Source organism: Muntiacus reevesi, chromosome 20 (assembly GCF_963930625.1).
Source record: "Muntiacus reevesi chromosome 20, mMunRee1.1, whole genome shotgun sequence".
Taxonomy (NCBI): Eukaryota; Metazoa; Chordata; class Mammalia; order Artiodactyla; family Cervidae; genus Muntiacus; species Muntiacus reevesi.
In genome coordinates this window covers 30,853,194-30,870,205 of record NC_089268.1, presented here as the reverse complement: position 1 = coordinate 30,870,205, position 17,012 = coordinate 30,853,194, and the positions used below count along the sequence as shown (strand labels likewise).

The following is a 17,012-nucleotide window of genomic DNA, read 5'->3' as shown; positions in this document are numbered from 1 at the left end:
TGTTTCAAATGCTATTGTAACTGCTATTATTTTACACTTTCAGTTTTCAATTGTTTATTGTTCATATAGAAATACAATTCGGTTTAAATTTTCACCTTGCATCGAGCCACCATTCAGCTTTACTTATTAATTCTTGTTACAGTCTCTACTACAGTTTTAAATTGAATTTGTGTTTACCTTGTTCCTGAATTCAGGAGGAAAATATTCATTATTTCATTATTAAACATAGTGTTAGTTCAAGGTTTTTTTTGTAACTAGTCTTTGCTAAATTAATTAAGCATACTGAAACAGAATCTTGCTGACACTGCCATCCAATCTGCATCTTGACAACCATTAATCTAGAGATGAAATGCTGGTATCTTTACATCTTCATTTTCTAGAAAAGAACACTGCAGAAAATGGTCTCTACCTGCCTCTTCCTTTAGATTCTTACATGAATATTTATAATTGTCTTCACTTTCTTGCCCTTATAGTCCAAAAACAAGACAGAGGGCAGCTAAAATGAGTTCTGAGTATCAATCAATAATATATTTAACACACTGTTAACAATTCTTTCTTTAGTCTGTTGGTTCTGGGTTTTTTTGCATTTTCATTGATCTTTTTCTTGGCTTCATTAATTCTGAAAAATTTAAGAAATTACATGAATTTTCTACTATCTGAGCTGTTTCATATCAGAAAAACTTATATTTCATTCACATATAAAAGACAATTTGTTTGGATATAGAGTTATTTGCTAGTGAATTTTTCCACTGGAAACTTTCAGTGGGCATTTCAAGGACCATACTTAAACTGTCTTTTTTACTTCCAACATCTTTGCTTCTATCAAAGTTACTATATTTGGTTCTTTCTTTTCATCTTCAATTTTGTCACTATACTACAATATGTTAACCCTAGCAAAAACTAGAGTACATGAAGTGATGGACTGACTCAAATTTCTGAACATCCTATTCTAGATTTTCTAATTTTGTAGGGCACTTGGGCAATCTTGGCTGAGCACTAGCCTTTTGGCAAATATAATTCATTGCTTTGGGAGGTGGCATAGCCATGTGGCTTGTAAAATCCTATAGATGATTCCATTATATGTCATCTATTATTTTTAAAATTATTTTATTTATTATAATTAGAGGTTAATTACTTTATAATATTGTGGTTTTTTTTTGCCATACATTGACATGAATTAACCATGGGTGTACATGTGTCCCCCCTCTCCCTAACGCCACTCCCACCTCCCTCCCCATTCCATCCCTCAGGGTTGTCCTAGTGCACCGGCTTAGAGTGCCTGTTTCATGCATTGAACTTGGACTGGTCATCTATTTCACATATGGTAATATACATGTTTCAATGCTATTTTCTCAAATTATCCCACCCTCGCCCTCTCCCAGAGAGTCCAAAATCTGTTCTTTATCTCTGTCTCTTTTGCTGTCTCCAACATAGGGTGGTTGTTACAATCTTTCTAAATTCCATATATATGCATTAATATACTATATTGGTGTTTTTCTTTTTTACTTACTTCACTCTGTATAATAGGCTCCAGTTTCATCCACCTCATTGGAACTGACTCAGATGTGTTCTTTTTAATTAGCTCAGTAATATTCCATTGTGTATATGTACCACAGCTTTCTTATCCATTCGTCTGCCAATGGACATCTAGGTTGCTTCTATGTCCTAGCTATTGTAAACAGTGTGCAATGAACATTGGGGTACACATGTTTCTTTCAATTCTCATTTCCTCAGTGTGTCTGCCCAGAGTGGGATTGATGGGTCATATGGCAGTTCTGTTTCCAGTTTTTTAAGGAATCTCCACACTGTTCTCCATAGTGGCTGTACTAGTTTGTATTCCCACCAACAGTGTAAGAGGGTTCGCTTTTCTCCACACCCTCTCCAGCATTTATTGTTTGTAGACTTTTTGATAGCAGCCATTCTGACTGGCATGAGACGGTACGTCATTGTGGTTTTGATTTGCATTTCTCTGATAATGAGTGATGTTGAGCATGTTTTCATGTGTTTGTTAGCCATCTGTATGTCTTCTTTGGAGAAATGTCTGTTTAGTTCTTTGGCCCATTTTTTGACTGGGACATTTATTTTTCTGGTATTGAGCTGCATGAGCAGCTTGTATATTTTTGGGATTAATTCTTTGTCAGTTGCTTCATTTGCTATTATTTTCTCCCATTCTGAAGGCTGTCTTTTCACCTTCCTTATAGTTTCCTTCATTGTGTGGAAACTTTTAAGTTTAATTAGGTCCCATTTGTTTATTTTTGCTTTTTTCCCATTACTCTGGGAGGTGGATCATAGAGGATCCTGCTGTGATTTATGTCAGAGTGTGTTCTGCCTATGTTTTCCTCTAGGAGTATTATAATTTCTGGTCTTACATTTAAATCTTTAATTCATTTAGAGTTTATTTTTGTGTATGGTGTTAAAAAGTGTTCTAGTTTCTCTTTTACAGGTGTTTGACCAGTTTTCCCAGCACCACTTGTTAAAGAGATTGTCTTTTCTCTATTGTATATTTTTGCCTCCTTTGTCAAAGATAAGGTGTCCATAGATGTGTGGATTCATCTCTGGGCTTTCTATTTTATTCCATTGATCTGTATTTCTGTCTTTTTGCTAGTGCTATACTGTCTTGATGACTATAGCTTTGTAGTATAGTCTGAAATCAGACAGGTTGATTCCTCCAGTTCCATTCTTCTTTCTCAAGATTGCTTTGGTTATTCAAAGTTTTTTTTTGTGTTTACATACAAATGGTGAAATTATTTGTTTTAGTTCTGTGAGAAATACCGTTGGTAGCTTGATAGGAATTGCATTGAATCTATAGATCGCTTTGGGTGGGATACTCATTTTCGCTGTATTGATTCTTCTGGCCTATGAACATGGTATATTTCTTCATCTATTTGTGTCATCTTTGATTTCTTTCATCAGTGTTTTATAGTTTTCTATATATAGGTATTTTGTTTCTTTAGGTAAATTTATTCATAAGTATTTTATTCTTTTCATTGCAATGGTGAATGGGATTGTTTCCTTAATTTCTCTTTCTGTTTTCTCATTGTTAGGGTGTAGGAATGTAAGGGATTGTGTGTGTTGATTTTATATCCTTCAAGTTAACTGTATTCATTGACTAGCTCTAGTAATTTTCTGGTGGTGTCTTTAGAGTTTTCTGTGTAGAGGATCATGTCATCTGCAACGTGATAGTTTTACTTCTTCTTTTCCAATCTGGATTCCTTTTATTTCTTTTTCTTCTCTGATTGCTGTGGCTAAAACTTCCAAAACTATATTGAATAGTAGTTGTGAGAGAGAGCACCTTTTTCTTATTCCTGACTTTATAGGAAATGCTGTCAATTTTTCACCATTGAGGATACTGTTTGCTGTGGGTTTGTCATATATGCCTTTTATTATGTTAAGGTATGTTCCTTTTATGCCTGCTTTCTGGAGAGTTTTTTTTTTTTTTTCTAATCATAAGTGGGTGTTGCTGTTGCTGCTTCTGCTGCTGCTGCTGCTAAGTTGCTTCAGTTGTGTCCAACTCCGTGCAACCCCATAGACAGCAGCCCACCAGGCTCCCCTGTCCCCGGGATTCTCCAGGCAAGAACACTGGAGTGGGTTCTCATTTCTTTCTCCAATGCATGAAAGTGAAAAGTTAAAGTGAAGTTGCTCAGTCATGTCCGACTCTTTGCAATCCCATGGACTCCAGCCTACCAGGCTCCTCTGTCCATGGGATTCTCCAGGCAAGAGCACTGGAATAGGTTGCCATTGCCTTCTCCAGATGGGTGTTGAATTTTATCAAAGACTTTTTCTGCATCTATTGGGATAATCATATGGTTTTTATCTTTCAGTTTGTTAATGTGGTGTATCACATTGATTGATTTGTGAATATTGAAGACTCCTTGCATCCCTGGGATAAAGCTCACTTGGTCATGATGAATGATCTTTTTAATATGTTGTTGGATTCTGTTTGCTAGAATTTTGTTGCGGATTTTTGCATCTGTGTTCATCAGTGATATTGTCCTATGGTTTTCCTTTTTTTGAGGCATCTTTGTCTGGTTTTTTGGGGTGATGATGGCCTCATAGAATGAGTTTGGGAGTTTACCTTCCTCTGCAACTTTCTGGAAAAGTTTGAGTAGGATAGGTGTTAGCTCTTCTCTAAATTTTTGGTAGAATTCACCTTTGAAGCCATCTGGTCCTGGTTTTTTGTTTGTTGGAAGATTTTTGATTACAGTTTTGATTTCCATGCTTGTGATGGGTTCTGTTAAGATTTTCTATTTCTTCCTGGTTCAGTTTTCTAAGAATTTGCTCATTTCTTCCAAGTTGTCCATTTTATTGTCATATAGTTGCTGATAGTAGTCTCTTATGATCCTTTGTATATCTGTGTTGTCTGTTGTGATTTCTCCATTTTCATTTCTAATTTTGTTGATTCTTCTCCCTTATTTTCTTGATGAGTCTGGCTAATGGTTTGTCTATTTTATTTATCTTCTCGAAGAATCAGCTTTTGTTGATTTTTGCTGTAGTCTCCTTTGTTTTTTTTTTTTCCCCCACTTATTTCCACTCTGATTTTTATGATTTCTTTCCTTCTACTAACTTTGGGGTTCTTCATTTCTTCTTTTTCTAGTTGTTTTATGTGTAAAGTTAAGTTATTTGATGTTTCTCTTGTTTCTTGAGGTAAGCTTGTATTGCTATGAACCTTCCTCTTAGCACTGCTTTTAATGAATCTCATGGGTCTGAGTTGTCATGTTTTCATTTTCATTTGTTTCTGTGCATATTTGATTTCCTTTTTGATTTCTTCTGTGATATGTTGGTCATTCAGAAGCATGTTGTTTAGCCTCCATATGTTTGTATTTTTAATAGTTTTACTTTCCTGTAGCTGACATCTAATCTTACTGCATTGTGATCAGAAAAGATGCTTGACATGATTTCAATTTTTTTGAATTTACCGAGGCTAGATTTATGGGCCAGGATGTGTTCTATCTTGGAGAATGTTCTGTGTGCACTTGAGAAAAAGGTGAAATTTATTGCTTTGGAGTGAAATGTCCTATAGATATCCATTAGGTCTAACTGGTTCATTTTATCATTTAAAGTTTGTGTTTCCTTGCTAATTTTCTGTTTGGTTGATCTATCCACAGGTGTGAGTGGGTGTATTAAAGTCTCCCACTATTATTGTGTTACTGTTATTTTCCCCTTTCATATTTGTTACATTTGCTTTATATGTGGGGTGCTTCTATGTTGGGTTCTTGTAAAAAGCCATTTTAATGCCCCGTTGACATCTGTATTCCTGAGTGTATATTAGTGGGTTAAGACTTGGGGTGATAACAGTGTAAAAGAGGGTAAGAGATTTATCAGCTTTGTGCATGGAAACTTTCTTTGTTGCAAGTACATGTAGATGACACTGCCATAAAAGAGGCTGACCACAGTCAGATGACACCACAGGTGTTATCACCTTCTTCCACCCTCTGCCTGACTTGATCTTAGTCACAGCTTGAGTGATGATTCCATATGAGACAAGAAGGAAAAACAGTGGCAAAACAAGGTAAATTACTCCAAGTGTGTAAATGGTAACATCCATTACTTTGTTGTATGCACAGGCTGTCTTCAGAAAGGCAGGCATCTCACAAAAGAAGTTATCGAGTATGTGACCACATAGCAGCAGTGAAAAGGCAAAAGAGCTCATAGTCAGGGCATCACACATGCCGTCAACCATGATGCTGCTGCCATCTTCTTACAGAAGTGAGAGTGCATGATAATGAAGTGGTCCAGGTGTTGGCAGACTGCTGCATAGCAATCATAGGCCATGACAACCAATAAAAGGCTTTCTGTTGCACTGAAGTCAAAGGTAAAGAAGAACTGTAGGATACAGCCTGAATAAATAACCAATTTGTTTGGCCCCCACAGATTTATCAATATCTGGGGAACAATACTAGTTGTGTAACAGATATCTAAAAATGTGAGGTTACTGAAGAAGTACATGGGTGTATGAAATTGGCTGTCTAGAAAAGTTAGCAGGATAATTGCTGTGTTGTTTAGCAGAGTCATGATATGGAAGAACAAAACGGTCACAGAGATAATGGGGTCCAGTTGGGGTTGATTGGAAAAGCCCAGCAAAACGAAGTTACCACCTAAGCTGGCATTGGATATGTCCACTATCTTCACTTTTTGACATCTGTAGAAAGAGGTAATGACGAAACCAGAAAGTGAGTGAGTGAGTGAATTTGCTTAGTCGTGTCTGACTCTTTGCGATCCCATAGTCTGTAGCCTGGCAGGCTCCTCTGTCCATGGAATTTTCCAGGCAAGAATACTTGAGCGGGTTGCCATTTCCTTCTCCAGGGGATCTTCCCGACCCAGGGATCGAACTCAGGTCTTCCTCATTGCAGGCAGACGCTTTACTGTCTGAGCCACCAGGGAAGCCCAAAAGGGGGAACAACATATTACAAAATTTTATTGTTCACATAGATGACTCAATGTTGTGAAGGAATAGTGTTTACCAACAAAAAGCTCACAATTTACAGGAAATGTCTTACTTGACCACCCTGTTCACTTAACAAGCTGAGTAATGAGCTGTGTTCCATCATTTGATTAGCTAAAATGATCTATCACCCTATTGCCAGAATTAGAAATGCCCACCTGTTTGTTTTGGGACTGTCCACTTTGTTTCAATCATCTGCAAATCAATAGTTTGAATAATTATTACTTGATAACATTTCAATGCCTGGCATAGCAGTTCCTTATGTATTACCTTTTTTTAAATAGAAAATGTCTTGATCTACTAAACTGTCATTTTTCCAAATAAATCTTGAAATCAATTTATTATAAACCAAACAAAATATAGGAAGTTGTCTGAAATATCTGCATTTAAGTTTTTAAAAAAAGTTTATATTTAAAATTTTCTTTTTGAAGAATACAGCATGTCTCAATTTATTAAAGTTCTCCCACTTTGGTAAAGATGAATAGAACTTTTTCATAAAAATCTTCTACATATCTTAATTTTATCTTTATTGATGTATTTTATTTAATTGCTAACTTGATGGGAGAGCTGTAGATTTTAAATATTTATTTTGTATATTCTCTCTTTGCTGAAACTATAGGGACTTGTAATCATTTTTATATGAGTTTGTTGTATTTAAAAGGAGTGAATTATTGGTATGTTATTTTAAAATAATGATTGTTTTGTTTCTTCTTATTTTGGAGGGTGTATGCATACATCTCTCAGCTGTTAACAGACAAGAAAGTCTTGTTGATATTTGTTCTTAAACACTTTAGTTCAGATTCTCATTTTTATAGATGCAGAAAGAAAGGTATAATAAATTAAGAAAAGAATTAATTGTGTGTAACAAGGAAATGGGCTGTGCAAGGAAGTAAGTTATAATAAATTAAGAAAAGAATTAATAGTGTGTAATGAGAGAATTGGGCTGTACAGGGGTTCTGACCTGATAAAAGCTAGTCTGGTCACCTTCAGCTCTCAGGTTATTTTGGTAGATAATCAGTCCCTGAAAAACTTGAGGTGACTGCAGGGTTAGCATTTTCCCTACAACCTTTTGTCCAGGTTGTAATGAAAGTGACACTGACCAAATCGTACCACTCATGTAGAGGTTTATTAAGCAGACATTAGCAGGTAGGCATATATTCTACCTGCTAGAATAAGACAGCTATGCCATATATTCTATAAGCTCATGAAGTCCCAGCTCACTGCTGTTTCAGATGCTCCACTACTATCTTGCATAAAAGGTTTATTTGAAGATGTGACAGCAGAGGCAGAATTTTGGTTACTTTCAGGTCAAAAAAAAAAGAAAAAAAAGGCAGGATATAAGTCCATTTAGGAAACAAATCTTGGGCATTGTCACTAAAATTCTGGTTCCATACATTTTTGATTCTTATGCCTCTCATGCCAGAATGAGGAGTGTTTCTATTTATGTTAGACAGGCCACGTATGTTTGATACTACTTTTCACTGATAATCCACTTGAACATTAATTGTTATGCAAATTAGCAAGACACCATCTGTTGATCAAGAAATGCTCAGTGGGAAGTTTTGTGATACCTGCCTTGGAAAACAGCCTTTCTGATTAAATGCCACCTAATGTGGTAAATGTGGTAGTGGTGGGGGCACAATAAGATAATTTTTGAATGGAAGGAATTCTTTGTTTCCATCATATGCTTTTTCAGGGTTGCCTTTCAGTGTCTATAACTGTTCCTTTCCTCTTGATTTTGCTGACTCCTTTGGTTTCCCTGTTTTAAGTTGTGGCTGAGTGTCATGTTCTATTCTTCAGGCAAGGGGTCTTAATTGTCCGTATCTTCCCTTGACCCTCACTCTAATCCTGCTAAATGAAAAGATGCTCTGCTATCATCTCTATGCCAACAATATGTTTACATAAACCACACACATGGTATTTCTGTATTCATGGGGTCATTTCAAGGCAGATGGTGGAATGGGAAAAATAAATACCTATGTTTATACCTATCTCTTGAAAGTCATCTTCCTTTTTTTTTCTCAAGAAGACATGCAAATCATGTTGATGCTATATTTGAAATATATCCTGAATACATTTCTCACTGTCTCCATTTAGGTCATGTCACACTGGTCTCCCTACAACATAGATGCTAGACATACTGCAGAGCAGTCAATCAGATTATTTGAACATACAAACCAGGTGCTGTCAAAATTTTCCAGTGGCTTCCCATCACTCCCCACTTTTATAAAACATTTTTGTCATATTTACTTTGCCTCTCTCTGAACCATTTGGAAATGAGTTGAAGATATCATGATACTTTCAGAATGCTTTCCTGACAATAATGGCATTCTTTTTCATAGTCACAATACCATTATGATACTCAAGAAAATTACTGATTCAATAATACATCTAACATCCAGCCCACATTCAAATATTCCCCATTATCCTCCAAAGTCTTATAGCTGTTTTTCCCCACACCATTGATCAGAATTCAATTAAGGTACACACATTGCAGTAGTTGTGTTTCTTTAGTCTAATTTAGAACTATGTGGAAATGGCAACCCACTCCAGTATTCTTTCCTGGGAAATCCCATGGATAGAGGAGCCTAGTAGGCTACAGTCCATGGGGTCACAGAGTTGGACATGACTTAGTGACTGAACAACAACAACAATGCTGTCTAATATAGTAGACTCTAGTCACATGTAACTACTGAGCTGAATGCTGTAAATGTGATTGAGATGTGCTGTCAATTAAAATGCGCACCAGTTTTGATTTTGTACAGAAAAAAGTAAGATATCTTAATTTTTGTATTGATAACATGTGAAATAATATTTTAGATATATCAATTAATTAAATTATTTAAAATCTCAGCTATTCATTTTAACCTTTTTAAAAATGACTGCAAGAAAACTTAAAATACTTATGTGACTTGCATTTATGGCTTATGTGGTATTTTTGTTGGATATGTGGAATCAGAACAAATCACTCACCTTTTTTTTCAAAGCATTGTTTAAATAAAGAGTTGAGGCAATTTGTTTTATAGGAAATGGGTCCCCAACCTCCAAGATCTAATGCCTGATGATCAGAGGTGAAGCTGATGTGATAATAATAGAAATAAAGTTCAGAATAAATATAATGCACTTGCATCATTGCACTCTTCCCCCCCATGCCACCTCCCCCACCCCCCCAGTCTGTGGAAAAATGGTGTCTTCTATGAAACCTATCCCTGGTGCCAAAAAGGTTGGGAACAGCTGTTATAGAACCATCCTACATTCTGAATGATCACTTTCAGAATAAGCTTTATTCTGAAGCTAGTATGTGAAGTATAAGGCCTCTCATTTTAGCTCCCCCCACTGTCCCTGTAGAAAGAATCTCCTACAGTTCTACCACTTGCTTTACACTGACTTTCTTGCTCTTTGGCAAGCACGTGAAACATATCTTTTGCAATTCCTGGGAATTCTCTTTCCTATATTTTTTTGCAAGACCAACTCCCTTACTTCATTCAGATCTCTGCTCACATTCACACACTCAGAACTTCCTGACCATCCTTTCTAAATAGCACTTTCCATGATTGTTTCCCGTTACCCTGCTTTGCCTTTCTTTTTCAGATTTCACCTTTATTGAAGTATAAAATTGTAGGATATTTAAAGTGTACATTGTGATTTGATATGTGTATGCATTATGAAAGGATATCACCCTCTTCCCCACCCATCTAGTTAATTAATACACCATCACCTCACATATTTATTCTTTCAGCGGGAGTGAGAACATTTAAGTTCTATTCTCTTATTAAGTTTCAACTATAAAATATAATGTTATCGACTACAGTCGCCAGGTTTTTACATTAGCTCTTCAGACCTTATTTATCTTATAGTTGAAGTTTGTAACCATTTCCCTCCCCTCCTTTTTAGTCACACCATGTGACTTGTGGGATCTTATTTCCTCAACCAGGGATTGAGCTCAGGTCTATGACAGTGAAAGCATCTAACCTAACCACTGGACTGGCAAAGAATTCCCCTTGTAACCGTTTATAAATCTTTCTCTATTTCTCCATTCCCTAGCCCCTGTTTACAAAATTTCTACTCGTTTTTCTTTTTAATTCCACATATAAGTGATACCATGAAGTATTTGTTTTTCTCTGGCACATTTCACTGAAGGTCCATCCATATTCTCACAAATGGCAGGATGTCATTCTTTCTCATGGATGAGTAATATTCCATTATGTATTCTACATATATACCACATCTTCTTTATCTATTCATCTGTCAATTGGCACTTAGGCTGTTTCCATATTGCGGCTATTGTGAATAACACTGCAGTGAAAATGGGAGTGCAGATATCATTTTGAGTTCTGTTTTCATTCCTTTGGATATATACCCAGAAGTGCGATTCCTGGGTCATATGGTACTTCTATTCTGAATGTTTGAGGAACTCTTATACTTTTAAAAATAATGGTTTATACCAGTTTACATTGCTACTAGTAGTGCAAAGGGTTCCCTTTTCTCTATATCCTTACCATCACATGTTATTTGTGTTGGCTTTTTAATAATAGCCATTCTGACAGGTATGAGGCGATATTTCATTGTGGTTTTAATTTGCATTCTCCTAATGACTAGTGATGTTGGGCATCTTTTCATGTACCTTTGGCCATTTGTATATATTCTTTGGAAAAATATCTGTTCAGGTACTCAGTCCATTTTAAAATTGGATAATTGTTTTTTTGCAATTGAGAGTATGAGTTCCTTATATATTTTATATATTAATCTCTTAGTAGATATATATTTTGTGAAGATTTTCTCCTATTTCATAGGTTGTCTTTGCATTTTTTTTAAACTGTACTTTTGGTGTCATATCCAAAAAGCCTTTTATTTCCCACTATGTTTTCTTCTAGGAGTTTTATGGTCAGGTCATGAAATTTCAGTCTTCAATCCTCCTTGAGTTAATGATTGTGAGAGGTGTAATACTTTGTGTTAAGTATTGTGAGAGGTCTAGTTTCATTTGTTTGCATGTGGCTATCCAGTTGTCCCAGCATCATTTATTGAAGAGACTATCCTTTGGTTATTGCATGGTTTTGGCTCACTTTATTGTAAATTAATCATCTGTATATGTGTGAGTTTATTTCTAGGCTTTCTATTCTTGTTCCATTGACCTATGTGTCTGTTTTTAATGCCAACACTATACAGTTTTGATTAGTATGGCTTTGTAGTATAGTTTAATATCAGGAAGTGCTGTGCCTCCTACTTTGTTCTTTCAAGATTGGTTTGGCTATTTAGGTTCATTACGGTTCCACACAAATGTTGGATTGTTTCTTCTATTTCTGTGAAAAATGCCATTGGAATTTTGATAGGGATTGTATTGAATCTGTAGATTACCTTGGGTGGTAGTATGGGTATTTTAACAATATTAGTTCTTATGATCTATCCTTGAGAATATTCATTGGTGTTTGAGAAGAATAGGTGTTCTGCTGTTCTTGGATGGAATGTTTTGTAAATGTTAAGTCCATCTGGTTTAGTGTATAGTTTAAGTCCAATTAAACCTCACTCAGGTTTGAGGTACTTTTAGATTTTTTTTTCTTTTTGCTAATGAAGTCAGAAAAGACTAAGTCCATCCCTGTCAATTGCTTCTGATACTCTTCCCATATGAGATTCTTAATGGTTTATATAAAAGGAATAATAGTCATATAAAACTAATTGCAATAGTTACTATTTATTGAGAACTTTAACTACAGACTATACTAACACTGTATGAAATACTTTTCTTAATCTTCTGTGTGGCAATGAATAGAACTACTCAAAAGTGAACCTGAGATCTCACTCTAGGTTGCCTAGGAAAGGAGCTAGCTGGAACTGGGGTTTCCCCTCTTCCTGGAGAGAAGGGGTGCACTTGAACTCAGTTTTCCATTGGACCACTGCCTTACACTCCCTAACAGGATAGGCTCCAACTTTCCAGGTATTCATGGTCTTCAGGTGCCAAGCAGCTGGTTTTCCTCAAACAGTTGGTGTCTAAACCCAGACTGCCCGGCAGCCAAGTAGTCTTGATGTCTCACTAAGAAGTAGAATTCAAGTTTACCTTTTGAGAAGGTACAGCAGTTGTGTCAGGACTGGAACAGCTTGACCCTGGTGCTGACTCACCTCTCCCTGAGATTATGAGAGGGTGGGAGTACTTTGCCTCTTGTTCCTGACTCTTGGTTTCCTGTGTTTCCCCAATAAGTCTTGTTCTTTGTTTCTCACTGTGTGATGTTGCAGTATTTATCCTAATGCCTGCTGCACCACATTCTTGCAGCAAATTTATGAATTAGAGATGCTGGGGATATCGAGAGGATGTGGGTAGAGTTTGCCATCTTCTTGGGAAAGAGTGTAATTAATTATAAAAGTGTGTGTGTGTGTGTGTGTGTGTGTGTGTGTGTGTCTGGAGAGCTGGGTGTAGGTTGGAGGATTGGTTGATGAAGGAAAAATTGTCTGACCCTATGAAGATGTGGATCCGGAACGAAAAAGACAGCAAAGTGATCTGGGCCTCAAGAACCTCATGCCCAAGCAAATTCGGCCAGAGTTAATGGGCTGCAGGTCCTCTGATGAAGATGGGTGAATTTCAAACTGGAAAATCTGGAAACAAAAATCTGCCACTAAGGGAGACTGAAGGCCGGGCTCACTGGTACAGAATTATTATGAAAAAGCAAAGGGGAGAGTCAGTTTCCTTGTAAGAACCGCTGTGACCTCCTTAGCACTTTTTAATTTTTATTCTACTTTACAATATCGTATGGCAAAGGCTTCTTAGCTCTTAGAATGTCAGTGTTTGTATCTCGAAGGACCATTTTTCATAGCACCACCTTGTGGCCGTAAGCCGAAATGGCAGTAGTGAACTTAGCTACCAGTCCTTTCCTGGTCGGGTATGTGAACGGATATAAACTCATTTTTGGAATTTCGGGTTTGGAGATCGTTCTAGAGGAAAAACAGTGAAAAATGGAGACAACGTTCTGTTAACATTGCAATTGGGGGCTGATGAATAAATTTCAAAATAATGACAATAAAGAAAAGCAATGGGCCATATTTAAGTTCATGAAATGTTTCTTACCAGCAGGACAGCAAGGATGGAAACTTTTCTTTTGATATTTTGGTTGGAGCACAAGAACTTAAAACCCATCATTTTCATGTGGCTACTGTGAATGTGCACTTAAAATAGTAGATAAACATACGTTAAAGTTATGTTATTCTTTGATGTTATTTCCTTTGATGATACTACTATACCTTAAAAAAATTATAAATTCTCTTGAATCCTCAACTCCAAAGAAAAACCTATATTTCTGCAGACTAATGATAATAATTAGTGTCTTCTTCAAGAAGTATCTGCTGTTTCTGAAAATGTCAAATAGCTAATATTCTCTCTCAGAAAGGAATTGTTTTTTCTAACAAAGGTTTGCTTTTGTTTAACAGAACCGAAAGTACAGGTGAGAAATAGCCTAATGTCAGTTTTTCCCAAATATTTGATACTTCAGGCAGATGGTGGATTTGTTTGCACTTGAAATGACATAGCAGTGGCACTGTAGATGTGAAGACTTTCATTTGCAGAGATGATCTTAGTCTCTGAAATGATCAACTTGTAGAGATGTTTAATTTATTCTCCAGCAGAGACCCCCAGATTTTGAATGTATTTACCAGTAAAATAAAGTAAAAATGGGATTAAACATATGATTACTAAATTTTTGTTTTGTCAAGTAAGAGCATCAAAACCTTCCCCCTAACTACCATCTACTACTGTGAGTTGGTGATGGACAGGGAAGCCTGGTGAGCAGCAGTCCATGGGGTGGCAGAGTCGGACATGACTGAGTGACTGAACTGAACTGACCACTATAATTCAATAAAAGAAAGAACATTATAAAGTGAAAGTGCAAGCAGATAGTGTTAAATAAGGAATAGCCTTTTTTATTGACTTCAGTATAAGTGGTCAACTTATAGTTGTTTATTCGCTAAGTTGTGTCTGACTCTTTTTGACCCCATGGACTGTAGCCCGCCAGACTTTCTGTCCATGGGATTTCTGAGGCAAGAATACTGGAGTGGGTTGCCATTTCCTTCTCCACAGGATCTTCCCGACCCAGGGATCCAACCTGTGTCTCCTGCATTGGCAGGCGGATTCTTTCCCACTGAGCCACCAGGGAAGCCCCAGCATAGTAGCCCTCTGCTCTGTTAAAACTTGAGGCAGAAGGTGGACTGGGTGTTGGTGAGCTGTTAGTCTTCACCACAAAGTCTCCTCTGGCAAAACCAGGTGAATGAAATAGTGTTATTTCTAATATAAGTGATATGTCTGGGAGGAAAAAAAATCAGTACAATCTTATCTATAATAGATGCTTATTAATAATATTTCCTCAGTGTGTATGCCCAGAAGTGGTATTGCTGGGTCATATGGCAGTTCTATTTCCAGTTTTTTAAGAAATCTCCACACTGTTCTCCATAGTGGCTGTACTAGTTTGCATTCCCTCCAACACTGTAAGAGGGTTCCCTTTTCTCCACACCCTCTCCAGCATTTATTGCTCATAGACTTTTGGATAGCAGCCATCCTGACTGGCGTGTAATGGTACCTCATTGTGGTTTTGATTTGCATTTCTCTGATAATGAGTGATGTTGAGCATGTTTTCATGTGTTTGTTAGCCATCTGTATGTCTTCTTTGGAGAAATGTCTGTTTAGTTCTTTGGCCCATTTTTTGATTGGGTCATTTGTTTTTCTGGAATTGAGCTGCAGGAGTTGCTTGTATATTTTTGAGATTAATCCTTTGTTGCTTCATTTGCTAGATGCCCATCAGCAGACAAATGGATAAGGAAGCTGTGGTACATAGACACCATGGAATATTACTCAGTCATTAAAAAGAATTCATTTGAATCAGTTCTAATGAGATGGATGAAACTGGAGCCCATTTTATAGAGTGAAGTAAGCCAGAAAGATAAAGAACATTACAGCATACTAACACATATATATGGAATTTAGAAAGATGGTAATGATAACCCTATATGCAAAACAGAAGAAGAGACACAGATGTACAGAACAGACTTTTGGACTCTGTGGGAGAAGGCGAGGGTGGGATGTTTCGAAAGAATAGCCTGTATATTATCTATAGTGAAACAGATCACCAGCCCAGGTGGGATGCATGAGACAAGTGCTCGGGCCTGGTGCCCTGGGAAGACCCAGAGGAATCAGGTGGAGAGGGAGGTGGGAGGGGGGATCGGGATGGGGAATACATTTAACTCCATGGCTGATTCATGTCAATGTATGACAAAACCCACTGCAATGTTGTGAAGTAATTAGCCTCTAATTAGCAACTAATAAAGAGAAAATTCAACAGAAAAAAAAATATTTCCTCAATCTTTTGTACATTGCTATACTTACCACATTTCATATTATTTATCTGTAGTCCCTGATTAATCTTGAAGCCTTTAAATGTATGAATTACATTTTATTTATGTATCTTTATTTATCTGTCTCCTTATCATTTATCTCTACTTCCTATTTATTTACAGTCAGTACCTAGTACAATTCTTGGTACATGGTAAACACCCAAGAAGTGCTCTTTGAATAAATGTACTGATTGATCTTCTGTTGGGAAAGGTCAATATTATTTCTTTAACTCTCTACGCTCTGGTTTTTCAATTTAATTCATGACTTTGCTGGCCATTTTTTTATCCACAATATTCTCTTTATTGCACTCTTTACATCTTTGTTTCTTAAAGTGTATATCAGAGGATTAAGGCTGGGTGTGACAATTGTGTAAAAGAGAGTGAGGAACTTCCCCTCATTTTGTGAGGTGCTAGTTTGTGGCTTCATGTACATATAAATGATTGTTCCATAAAACAGAGATACTACTGTGAGATGGGAACCACATGTATTAAGGATCTTTCGCCATCTTACTGCTGACTTGATCCTCATGACAGCTTTAGTGATAACTCCATATGAGATGAGAATTAGTGACAGAGGTACCAGAAGAAATACCACTCCAAGAGCAAAGACAACAACTTCAATTACTTTTGAATAGACACAAGCCATCTTGATCAATGCTGGCATCTCACAGAAAAAATTATCCACCTCCCGGTGCCCACATCTTGGCAACTTCAAAGTCAAAGAGCAAAGAATTAAGGCACTGCCAAGACCACCTAACCAGGCAATCAACACCATCTTCCGGCAAAGCTCAGGGTGCATTATTACTGTGTAGTGAAGAGGTTGACAGACAGCAGCATAGCGGTCGTAAGCCATCACAGCCAAGAGAAGGCATTCTGTGGCTCCCAAGTCAAGGGCAAAGAAGAATTGGAGCACACACCCTCCATATGTAATAGACTTTTTTGGACCCCATAGATTTACCAGCATCTGGGGGATAATGCTAGTTGTGTAACAGAGGTCCAAAAAAGACAAATTGGATAAGAAGAAATACATGGGCGTATGGAGCTGGGTGTCTAGGTAAGATACAAGAATGATAGTTGTGTTTCCTACCAGTGTTATAATATAGAAGATGAAGGCAACCACAGAGATGATGTGTTCCAGTTGGGGCCGATCAGAAAAGCCCAGAAGGATGAAGTCTGTTCTGGAACTTCCATTGCTGGTTCCCAT

General features: G+C 37.0%; 1 protein-coding gene across 1 annotated transcript; it reads right to left on the bottom strand.

The window, feature by feature from the left end:
* Nucleotides 1-12,387: 12,387 nt before the first annotated feature.
* On the bottom strand, nucleotides 12,388-17,012 carry LOC136151222 (olfactory receptor 2W1-like). The gene is made up of 4 exons (XM_065912168.1): nucleotides 16,102-17,012; nucleotides 14,961-15,003; nucleotides 13,294-13,363; nucleotides 12,388-12,494 (listed from the first exon to the last, which is right to left on the bottom strand). The coding sequence occupies exons 1-4, from the start codon at nucleotides 17,010-17,012 to the stop codon at nucleotides 12,388-12,390; spliced, it is 1,131 nt and encodes a 376-aa protein (XP_065768240.1).

What these genes read in the sequence shown, in the direction of transcription:
- LOC136151222 (XM_065912168.1), bottom strand. Translation starts at nt 17,012, where the DNA reads ATGGGAACCAGCAATGGAAGTTCCAGAACAGACTTCATCCTTCTGGGC. An exon ending in AAGAGTGCAATAAAGAGAAT is followed by an intron (nt 15,004 to 16,101) that starts ATTGTGGATAAA and finishes AATCAAAACCAC; the next exon opens with AATGAGGTACCATTACACGC. An exon ending in ACCCGACCAGGAAAGGACTG is followed by an intron (nt 12,495 to 13,293) that starts GTAGCTAAGTTC and finishes CCTTCTCAAAAG; the next exon opens with GTAAACTTGAATTCTACTTC.